The sequence below is a fragment of the Hydra viridissima genome, unplaced genomic scaffold (genome assembly GCF_058129835.1).
Source record: "Hydra viridissima isolate aposymbiotic clone 2 unplaced genomic scaffold, HvirCarnegie_v1 scaffold_10, whole genome shotgun sequence".
Classification (NCBI taxonomy): domain Eukaryota; kingdom Metazoa; phylum Cnidaria; class Hydrozoa; order Anthoathecata; family Hydridae; genus Hydra; species Hydra viridissima.
The window spans coordinates 6,362,165-6,374,619 of record NW_028324309.1 but is presented as its reverse complement, the minus strand read 5'-3'; the positions used below and the strand labels follow the sequence as shown (position 1 = coordinate 6,374,619).

At 30.5% G+C, this 12,455-nt stretch overlaps 1 protein-coding gene across 3 annotated transcripts; it reads left to right on the top strand.

The window, feature by feature from the left end:
• Positions 1–1,209: 1,209 nt before the first annotated feature.
• Positions 1,210–12,350, top strand: LOC149882878 (steroid 17-alpha-hydroxylase/17,20 lyase-like). 3 transcript variants are annotated; one of them, XM_090099302.1, is made up of 4 exons: positions 6,077–6,501; positions 10,305–10,444; positions 10,565–11,044; positions 11,207–12,350. In XM_090099302.1, exons 3-4 carry the CDS (start codon positions 10,768–10,770, stop codon positions 12,172–12,174), a joined length of 1,245 nt encoding a protein of 414 aa, XP_089955428.1. In that variant the 5' UTR covers positions 6,077–6,501; positions 10,305–10,444; positions 10,565–10,767; the 3' UTR covers positions 12,175–12,350. The 3 variants fall into 3 exon arrangements, with proteins under 3 accessions (XP_089955427.1, XP_089955428.1, XP_089955426.1); XM_090099301.1 differs by lacking the exon at positions 6,077–6,501 and adding an exon at positions 1,210–1,279 and having other exon boundaries at positions 10,305–11,044; XM_090099300.1 differs by having other exon boundaries at positions 10,305–11,044.
• The last annotated feature ends 105 nt before the right edge of the window (positions 12,351–12,455 follow it).

Here is a 12,455-nt window from a genome sequence, read left to right as displayed (position 1 = left end):
TTATTCTTTTTGCCTCTGACAAAAAGAATAATGAGCAATCATTTGTTGAGAAAATGATTAAATCCCTCCTCATTGTCATTTTCAAGCTTTCACTTTCAGAAAGGTCAAGTACAGGTGTTTGCAAAAGTTAAACGATTTCTGATGACAAAGACCTTTTTTTCTTAGCCTTGTTTTTGTGCTTTTCAGAAGACATCCTTTGATTTCCTATATCACTCACACCTAGCAATCTGTTAAACGAGACATTTCATCAAACCAACAAGTTCTTTTTGAATGGTATATTCAAAAATTCCGAAGGGTTTTGTTGTTTTCTTCACCTGCTTCCTCAGGTAGAACAGATTTTTAAGTTGTTTTTTTTCCGTTAAAAAAAGATTTTGTGGAGTGTAGGTTTTGAGTGTTGAGTGTGGGATTATAAACCGTGAAATTGTTTTGTCAAAATTAATTCTTGAGGTTTTACAAAAGAAATTTCTAAACTTTTCAGCATCAACAGCAAAGCCACAAGACAAAACTCCCCAATCGATTGATATGTTTTCATCAATCTTACATTAAAGATTTCTGCTGTTACTTCGACATTCCCATGGGAAACTCAGGCCGCATTTACAGTGGTAATGTTTCCAGCTCCACCGTCTCTTCTCTGTTCAACAATTAAACCCAAATTTTCTCGAAATAGAGCTTAAACTTGATTTTCTCTGGTTTCAATTATTTCTCTTTCCTTTTTTTTTTTTTTTTTTTTTTTTTTTTTCAGTTCTCTTTCTTATTAACAAAGTGGAACATATGGTTTCTTAACATCTTGCCTATAACCGTATAACTATTTAGCGCAACAGCCACAAAGTTGCGCGCAACTTTGCATTTAATTAAGTTTGTCTTCAAGTGCTTCATGCGGGATCACCAGCTCATGATACCTTTCTACAAAGAAATGAAGCTTTATTGAGGCTGATAATAATTGAAGAGATAAAGAGTAGATTTGAAATTCGTTGACCACGTGACTTTACTTTTCATATGAGCGGTTTAATTGAGAAAAATTGGTCCTTTGTAAAATGTTCATAGGGCTGTTTGATAATCTTGACCATTTATAACTTTTTCGTTTTTAATAAACGTCTCATTACGTATTTCAAAAATCTCATTACAAATCGAAAGTATCTCATAAATGACTAATAAAACAGAGAGAGGGGGAGGGTGTTTTAAGAAAGCATTCTTTCGAGCATGTAAAATCTGGTATAAAAACGTCATACAAGTTAATTTTGATTAAAACCAGATCAAAACAACGAGGTTATAAAACAAGGTTGTATTTTTTTTATTTAAATAACAGAAAAAAATTTTTTTTGATGATTTTGTAAAATTTTAACCAATTTTCATATAATGTTTAATGAAATCATCAAATATATATATATATATAAATATATAGGGGAACCTGTTGTTCCTTTGACCACGTTGTACCTTTAGTCACTCTGTCATATTGGCCGACTATTATCATTTTGCAAAAAATTGAAGTGCCATTTGAAATATTAGTCCATGACGACTCTTTTTACCTTAAAATATCATGGTTGGGGAAGATTGTGTTGATCCACAAGAAATTATTAGTTTTAGCTCTTAAAAAGTAAATATTTATGTTTATCTTATTTTAATAACAAAACTGTCATAAATAGTTGTTTGGCTAATTTATGATATTACTTACATTAACCAACATCTTTTTTTTATTATGGAAAAGTTTAAATAATTATTTCTAACCCTAAATGGGGTTTGAGATGATAATTGTTGAAGAAACCCATCTCATGTACCTTTGACCAGCGTAGGACGTTGTACCTTTGACTGGTTTGTACTGCGCTTTAATTTTTTGCGAACTTAAAGAGGACACTTTTATGAAATTTTTCATCAAATTTATCAGACAGCTGTACTCTTGCATGTAAAAATCAGCGAAAAGCGTACTATTACTTTCTTGCTGGTATTTTGAAAGTTTTAAATATAATATAAGTGATAAAATAATATTAACAAATTATATTTTTATATATTTCTATATCTTATGCATTGTTTTATTTAATTTATTGATAAATAAGAGTAAATTTTACACTTGACACACAATCCATTATTGGAATGTATATTTTTATGTACTTATAATGCTTGATAATCAGTTTTAATAATTAAGTTAGTTGGCAGCTGTAGCAGCTTGATAATTAAGTTGATTATATAGTTGTACTTGATTTCTGTACAGCAATAAGGAAGTAAGAACAAATAAATATATAATCATTTCTGTTAATATGTTTTAATCTTAAAATGCCAAGGAGTAAGGTTGGTGTTTTTCGTAAGAAGATTTGCGAGAAGGATATGTTTGATGCAGTGAATTTTGTTCTTCAACAAAAAATGAGTCTAAGTAAAGCAGCAAGACATTGCAACATTAAAAAATCAACTTTGATATATCAGTTAAAGCAGTTTAAAAAATCTGGAAGAACCCAGTATTCATATTCACTTAAGAAACCAAAAAAAGTATTCTCAACAAAAGAAGAATTAATTTTGGTAAAATACTTGGCAGATGCTGCAAATATGCATTATGGGCTTACATTAAAGCAAATCAGATTCTTTGCATATGAGTATGCTTTAGCAAACCATAAAAAAATTGAAACTTCATGGATAAAGAATAAATGTGCTGGTGAACAATGGCTATGAGATTTTCGGAAAAGATATAATGATAAGTTATCCCTACGTAAACCGCAGCCAACAAGTCTTGGTAGATCTTCTGCATTCAATAAAGAAACTGTAAGAATTGTGTTTAAAAATTATAGAAATGTTTTAGAACGTTATCATTTTGAGCCATCAAACATTTGGAATTGCGATGAAACAGGAATTACCACAGTTCATGTACCACCAAAAATCCTAGCCCCAAAGGGCAAAAAGCAAATAGGAAGTATGACTAGTGCAGAACGAGGCAATAATGTAACAATGATTGCAGCCATTAATGCTACTGGAAGTAGCATTCCACCATTACTTGTATTTCCGCGTGCAAAATTTAAGGACTACATGTTGAATGGTGCTCCTCCTGGAAGTGTAGGAGCAGCTAATAAGTCTGGATGGTCAAATGAAGTCATTTTTCTGCAGTTTCTTGAGCATTTTATTAGTAATGTACGACCTTCGGTAGAAAAACCAGTTCTTTTGTTAATGGATAACCATGAAAGTCATGTTAACATTTCTATTATTGAATTAGCTAAAAGATCGGGCATAATTTTAATGACATTTCATCCTCACACAACCCACAAAATGCAACCCCTTGATCGTGGTGTTTTTGGTCCATTTAAAATATTTTATAATAATGCCATGAATAATTGGATGATATCACCAGGAAATGCTGGTAAACCAGTTACAATTTATGATATATCTTACCTTGTTGGTCAAGCTTATCCTCATGCTTTTGTACCGATTAATATTGTTAACAGTTTTAAATGTACTGGGTTTTTTCCCTTTAATGAAAATATTTTTACTGATATTGACTTCTTAGCTGCAACTGTTACTGATAGGCCAATAGTGGATACTGAAACTTGCATTTCTAATGATAGCAATGAGGTTGAAACCACTCCTGGCAATTTACCATCAACATTGGAAATTGTTTCACCTGAAATAATACGACCTCACCCAAAAGCCAAATTAAGAAAGGCAGCTATTTCAAAAAGACGTAAGGGAAAATCACGCATTTTAACTGATACACCTGAAATGAAAGTTATTTTACATTCAAAATCTAATAATGAACAATGTCAAAAACCTTTTTCAAGACAAATAAAATCCATGGCAAAACAGATTATTTTTAATCAACATTCTGACACAAGTTTAACTAATGAAAGTTTTGATGAAATTGATTTTGGAATAAATATACTTGACAATGAATCAGAAAATAGTGAAATTGTTTCAGGAAGTTTCTTACTTGTCAAGTTAAGTGAAAAGAAATACTCTAGACATTATGTGGCAGAAGTTATTGAAGTTGTTGGTTTAGTTTACAAAGTTAAGTATCTTAAGAAATCAGGAGACAATAAATTTATACGAGAAGATGACAATGTTTATGATGTAGAACTTGAAGATATTATAATGAAAGTTCCATCACCAAGTGTTGGTCATGGATCATCTAGACGCCAGTATCTTATGTTTGATGTTGATCTGACATCTTTTACTGTACAGTAATGTTTTTTAATATAATATATTTTATTTTCATATTTTTCATTGTCTGCATTAAAAGATTTCCTCTAAAAAGCATTATGGTCAAATCTAAATGAATCTGACAACTAAAAATAGTTTTGGTTGGGTTTTAAGAGGTTTCTAAGTTAAAAACCTATTTAGGGGATATTAATCTACTTAGGGCCAGATTTTTTGTATGATCATATCATACAAATTACTTCCTATTGATATCGACATAATTACTTAAAATATAAAACTCCGCCAAGTAAAAGGGTTTTAAAATCGGTAAACTTAGGTACAATGAGTTCATTTCTAATTGCAAGTATAGCAAGTTATAGAAATATATTTTTGCTCTTAAATTATCTAAAAGAGAGTAACAACTTAATTAAAAACATTTTGTACAATTCAATCACATTTGAAGTTTCCAATCTTAACCCGAACCGTCCCATGTAAATAGCATCCAACTGAAAAAAATGTGACTAAATCGAAATAGTACTGATAATTGATGTCATTTTCTTTTATTTACTACAAAAAAACAAAAAAGCAAAATCATAAGGATTATGACCGTAGGTGTTACTTTAAAACACGGCCCTAAGTACAAGGACAATGAATGACCCTTTGTACAAGACTAGATACAAAACAAAATGTATCAAAAAATCCAAACTAAGGGAGACTTATGTAATGCTGCAGTTAGTAGTTATTTTTCAAAGCAAAATTAATAAATTGAATTACAACAAAACGTTTTACTTGAAATTGTAATATAAAAGTGACAAGAAACAAAATTTTACTTTAGACCATCAAAAAATGTTTTTTGGTTATAACTTGCTGCGGCTGTGTCTTTAATTTCTTACAAAATGGTTTTATATAAGCATTTATTGACATGTGGTTGGCTAGAAATTTCTTTATAACATATAGCAAAGCTGTAATATGTCATGATTACTTATTAAAAGTCCAAATAATTCATAAGAACTTATTAATAACATTACGGTCAAAGGAACAACACACCTCGGTCAAAGGTACAACGTACATGTTGTACCATTGACTATTTGAGTACTTTTTTAAAAACGCTCAAAAATGATACTTATTGGTTGAATGAGAAAAAAGTCAAAAGTATAATTTTTGCGCAAAATATAAGAGAATAACATTAACTTTGAATGGTATAAATTGATTCAACCGTCGAGCAAAAAAACGCCCGGAAACAAAAAGTGGTCAGAGGTACAACAGGTTCCCCTATGTATGTATATATATATATATATACATATATATATGTATATATATATATATACATATATATATGTATATATATATATATATATATATATATATATATATATATATATATTCGTTTAATAATTTTTATATAATTCGCGTTAATTAACCTATAAATTTTGTTTATTTTGGAACCTGATTCTTATCAACAGAAGAAATTAACGTTTTATATTTTTCTGAAATGTAGAAATTTTAAAGTTTTATAGTTGATTTTAAAAAAATGTATCAAAATCTGTTGTAAAATAGAGGCTTTTTTCAAAAAATCTTACTTTACAATCCTACTGAGAATTGTGGTTGTGGTTGGTGAGGGTGGTGTTTATGTTGGTGAGGGTGATGTTTACGTTGTTTTTCTTAAGAAAAACATTCTTAAAATACCGCGGTGTGACCAAAGTCCGATGCTTAAAGAAAGTCCTAATTTAAGAAATGACAAGCTTCGTATATATAACAGAAACATTTGCGGAAAATAAATTTGTTGTTTTAACTAGATATCTAATTAGATAAAATAACTAAACTTTTTTCTCTAAATGTTTATTTTTATGTACACGAAATTTGTCATTTCTTAAATTAGGACTTTCTTAAAGCATAGGACTTTGTTAGGTCACACCGCGGTAATTTTGTTTTCAATTTCTTTTTTTTTTTTTTTTTCTGACTGAAATGGATTAAATAGATGTTTAAAAAAAAGAATTAGTAAAATATTTACAACATATTCATTCTGTTTTTAAACATGAGCTTTCCAAAAAAAATCTAGAAAAAAACCGTCAATTTAGACGTCGACACTTCTAGGAAAAGTTAAAAAAATATTTTTTATGTTTGTGATGAAAGGGGACAGTTTTTATGAAAATAATCTTAATCTAAAAGCAATAGCACCGTCATAAATGACGTATGTTGATTTTGACGGATACTGACGGAAGACCATGGTGCTGAAGCGTTTACTGAAAGAATGCTAAATTATAAAACTTAGTCAAGTTGTGTAACATTTGAACTTTAGCACTCCTCATGTAAAAGTCCGTTTGCTTTAGAGACACATTTGCTTAAAGCGAAAAGTTCGAGTTAACTGTTTCATAACTTCAACTTCTAAAGGTGATTTTTTACTTTGACAACTTTGCTCATTGGTGTCATTAAAGTGTTTAGAATTTTACCAAAGCTTTGCGTTCGCTTTAATGTTTGAATAAAATTATTATTCGATGTTTGAATATTGTCATTTTTTTGCTATCAGCAAAAAAACACATTTTTTGATGATTTTACAAATTTTAGCGATATTTTATGTATAATATCATTTTATATAATTTGTTCCACGTGTGAAGGGCATTAAAAAAAGTTTTACAAGAAGAAAAATTAATTCTGAACCATAAAGAGTTAAGAAGTGAATTCGGAAAAATATTTTTTTTTTTGGTAAAAAGTTTAAAGTATTACTCTATTATGTAAGTTATTTTTTATTTTTTTATGATTTTAATAAAGCAACAAACATTTTATTTATATAACACAACATTCATTTATTTGCTAAAGAATTTTCATTCGGAAAATTTTGCTTCAAAAAGTTGAAGAAATTTTTCAGAATTTCGCATCGAATCTTTTAAAGAAACATTTTCAAACATTAAAATTTTTATTGCACCGAGGTTCTAGTTCTTGTTGTCTAATGCTTGGCCTATTTTATTGTTGAATTGTACTACGCACAGTAACATACAAAAGTTTCAGGCCAGTGATGTTTCTTACTCTAACTTATTTAAAAAAAAAAAAAGAATAAAAGTTCATTATCACAATGAGATTTTAGAATGAGAAAAAGTAGGAAACAAAATAACATAGCAAAAGAATAATATTTACGTTTGTGAATGTTTGTATTACAGTTATTGTTATATTAACAAAAGTTTCCCGCCATTTTTTACTATAAGAAAACTTATTGACCCACATGTTTTATAATAGACTTAAATTAGTTTTCTATGCTAACCTTTTCTAGCTCATACCCTTTGCAATGATAACAGCTACACAACGATTTATACAACTAAGTGAAACTTTGTCCCATTCTTCCTTTAATGACTTGAATAATTTTATTATTTGCTTTATTGAATATTTATGGTTTTTCACTTGACAATCTATAAGTTTATAAGCACTTTCTATAAGTTTCTTATTGGGTTAAAGTCCCCTGATTGAGATGAATAGCTTAAAACTCTCCTATTTGATGTAGAAAACTACTGTTTTTAACAAATTGGATGTGTGTTTAGATCATTATCCTGCTGAAATCTTAAACTCTGTAGTATAAGATAAGAAATTGATTTCTGAAATATCCATGTCAATTGCAGCATTCATATTTCAATTCATCATGATCAAGGGACTTATTGCACAGAGAAAATTTCCTAAACCGTCACATTTCCAACACCGTGTTTTACTTTGGATTTTGAGAGCAAATTTTATTTCTCTTGCCAACAGGATGTCGTACAAGTTGTGTACCGACTTTATCAAAAAAATTAAACTTTAATTCGTCTGAGAAAACTACTTTTTAACAATCTTCCTTTAATTTAGGTGCTATAAAGCAACTTTTAATTGGGTTTTCTTATTCTTCTTACTGATTTTTCAAGGCCTACAGTACCAAAAAGTCCCACATCATTGATTGCAGTGCTACGACTAAAATTAGCTGGGCTTTCCTCCTTTTTGCTATTTCGGCAGTTTTTTGACATGTGCAGTTGGTTTGCGTTTAATGATACAATCTACTTTTTTGATTTTTTCCTTGGTCTTTTACAACATAGACGGTCTTTTAAACCACAATGACATATCCACTATGATATTTTGTAATAATATCATTCAGGCTTGATTTACCAATCGATAATAGTGAAGCAATTTCACGAGGACGTTTTTACATACAATGAAAGTTTTATTATCCTCTCACGAATTCGGATTTGCGTATATCGAGCCACGTTTATGCTCTCATGACCTTCTATGAACTCGATGTAAACATTCAACGCGCTATTATTCGTAAATAAGTCTTTAACATCCTACTGAGTCAACAGTGGCGGATCCAGGAAAAATATTGACTGTTGCAAAAGTAAAACCAGAGAACCACAGCAACAGTGGCGTAACTAGGTGACGGAGGACCTTTTTTTTTGTTGTTTTTCCTAAGATATAGATACCCTTCAAAAATTTAAAAAGTGTTGCTGGCAGAAATTGTTTAATTCGGCGGTGTTACATAATTTAATCTGATCTATTAAATAATGATTGTTTGCTTATAACGCTTGATACAGCTCCCTTTCTTTCATTAAAAAAGTTTATAAACCATATATAAAGTAATATTAATTCAACCAAGTACAATTTTAGTTTTTTGCTACACTTGCTACAAGTTCTCGGTTAATGACTTTTAGTTCTTATATAAGATCTCCTCGTTAATAAAAAGGTGATACTAATTATCTATTCACTATTATAAATGCACGGGGGTAAGCTTAGAGTTGTTTGAAAATATGACAAACAGGATTTTGCTACATTTGCAACACATAGTTTGCCATTTTATTTCACTCCCAGTCAAAATTAAGTAGCTACGCTGCGAAATGTTTGACATTCTTACAAAAATTTATGAACAGGAGAGACAAAACCCTATAAAAACTCGGTTTTTTTTTTAACGAAAATTTTATTTTTCGATTTAGTGAAATTAGTTAAGCTATGACAGCGGCCAAAATTTGATCTAAAGTTTTTCTGTTATTTTACATATACATATAAAATTATATATATATATATATATATATATATATATATATATATATATATATATATAATTTTTTATAGCTGTGTGTAGAAAATAATAATAAATGTAGTCCGAATTGACTGTGGCAATTGCTTCACTTGCTACACCCTGGATCCGCTCCTAGTCAATGTATATTATGTGGCCGGAAAAGTTTTTTCATGTAAATATAACAATAATAAACTAAATATATCGTTAAGCAATCAATTTAAATTCACGTTTTAATTTTTGCCGAGTTGACACGAAGCTGACATCTAAGGCTTTGAACGCATTCAAACAGTTAAATAAGAAAATTGACGAAATTCAGTTGGAGGGCTCCTGCTCATTGGTCATTAGGTTGATTACTCTTAATGCAATCATCTGATACAAAGATGAAAAAAAGCTGACAAAAAAGCACAACTTAAAAAGGATATGCTACCCACAAGCAAAAGCGAATCAAAAAGTCTAACCCATAAAAAAATTTACTACAAGGATGGTGACCGGAAAAATAACCTTACCCCTCCTTCATGTAACCATATGTGGGCTATACAAGCTCACTACATTAAGTTGGCCCTGTTTTTATAGTCTCTACTGGCCTGAGAAAACCATCAATAGTTAAAGAAACTTTGAAATAAATGGAGCAAAACTTAAACGTCACAATTTTTAAAAACTTTGATAATCTTTTTGATAAACAGTTTCGGAAAAAGAAAATTTTTTAAATTTCTCTAAAAATAAAAACCGGTGAGCTGTGATCAGTGGAAAATGAAAGTATTAATTATAAAATGGTCAATAAATATAACATGATAAACAACAGCAACTCCATTTTCGGTTAAGTAACCGCTACAAACTATCATATGAAAATTGAAAATTTCAATTCCCGTTAGAATAATCTGACCATAGATATAGGTATGTTGTATAAGAATGTTGTATAGATATGTTGTATAGGTATGTTGTATAGTTATGCTGTATAGGTATGTTCTATAGTTATGCTGTATAGGTATGCTCTATTGGTATGTTGTATAGGTATACTATATTATTTGCTTGTTACTCTTTTATTTGTTTTTTAAAGTACAATTTTCGATAAAGACTGATTCCCTACTTTGGCACATAAAAATGCAACACCTTTTCATAAATACTCTTTCTTTTCTGTTATGACAAAAGTTTTATTTTATCTTTTAAGGATTGAAAGACTTAGGCAGGCAGATAAATTGGCAAAAGATTGATGCATAAGTGCATGAGGCAGACCGAGATAAGATAAATATGCAAATAGTGCGGTCAAACAAGTCAGATAATAAGTCAAAGAAGATAAATTTTTAACAGGTAGAAAAGTATTACACACTGTTATACGTTTCCTTAAAACCTTTTTACTGTGGCTGAACGTTTACAAACAATAAGAAAAAAAAATGATATCGCAAGTAATATGCATTACTCTAATTCCAGTGTGCTTATGTCTTCTGTTTGATTATTTGCGTCATTTATGGAATTGTACTAAATACCCCCGGGGATTATTTCCGTTACCTTTGATAGGAAACCTTCATCAGTTTGGTAAAAACCCATCCAAAACGTTTGCATCTTTAGCCAAATATTATGGAGACGTGTTTAGCGTGAGCATTGGTACGCAGAGGTTAATTATACTCAATAGTATGGAAAGCATACACGAAGCTTTGATAACTAAGGGTTCCACGTTTGGTGGTAGACCGAACGAACATTCTTCAAACGCTTTCACAGGGGGGTATAAAAATTTATCGCACACAGATTATGGACCATCTTTAAAAGCGATGAGAAAAGCTATGCACACCTCATTTCAAAAGTATGCAGGCGGGCTGTGTAAACAGGAGCAAATGATGGCGTTGGAGAGAGAGCAACTTTGTAAGCGACTTTTATGTTCGGAAAAAGAAGTTAATTTGCGAAGCGAAGTCGGTAGGTTTGATTGCTTTTGTTGTCTTTCTTTATTCAAAACCAACTCGGGAAATAAAAAAATAGATCATCCCGAAATTATGTTACATTTTTGATGTAGTAAACAGTAAAAGATCTTTTTATGATACCAAATTTTTAGGAAACTTTTTGTTTCTTTTTGTTTAGATTTTTGTATCATTAATGTAGTTTGTGGATACTTGTTTAATGAGCGCTTTTTAAAACACGACTCTGAGTTTCAAAATGTGGTCAAAAGTATTCAACTGCTGCTCGACAACTCTGGCATTACAGACAAAACAACTTTTATACAGTGGTTGCGTTATTTGCCTTTGCAAGAATGGAAAGAAATTGAACAAGCTAGAAATTTTTTGAATCCATGGGTTGAAAAAAAAGTTGAAGCTCATTGGAGAAAGTTTAACAAAGTAGACATTGGCGATGTTACTGACAGCATGCTTCAATTTTTCTCAGCAAACAAAGAGAGCTTTGAGGGTGATTTTGCGAAGGAATACATTACTTTATTGCTAATAGAACTGCTTGTTGCAAGCACCGAGACCACGGCTTTAACAGTTTGTTGGATGGCTTTATATCTTATTCACTCGCCTGAGTATCAGCAAGCACTTTATGAAGAAATCATTAAAGCTGTAGGTTACAAATATCCGTCACTAGCTGAAAAACATTCCCTACACTTGCTACAAGCATTTATTCAAGAAACTCTACGAATGGTATCAGTTGTTCCACTAAGTTTGGCTCATAAAGCGTTGAAGGATGGTAATATTTGTGGTAAAAATATTCCAAAAGACTCAATAGTGGTAACAAACTTATGGGCTTTACACCACGACGAAAGATACTTTAACAATCCAAATAAGTTTGATCCCAAACGTTGGCTAGATGAGAATGGACACTTTAAATCTACTTCCCCAAAGTATTTTAAACCTTTTTCGGCCGGCGCAAGGGTTTGTTTGGGAGAGAACTTAGCTAAAAACCAGCTGTTTTTAATAATCTCTGGTTTAATAATAAACTTTGTTTTCAAGTCTGTCCAAGGGAAAGACTTACCAAGTCTCGAAGGCCAGTTTGGTATCACATTGCGTCCATATGATTTTAAAGTTATTCTCGAAAAAAGAAAGACGAAAACATAGCTTTCAAAAGTATTTCGAAAAACAAAAAGAAGACGCAGGCTTGAACGATAATAAAAACGACATCTATTAACATTTGTTAAATAAAAATGACGTTATTTAAGGACGACATCTTACAAGAATTCGGTTTGTAACTTACAATGCTTTATTAGTATTTATACCATATAACAGTATGTAAACATTTGTGTTATTTTTATCGCAGTGGTTTATGATGATGTATAATGACAGTGATGGTACGACACTATTAGTCGTTTTTGTCACTAGCGAGTGAGTGCTTTATTTCT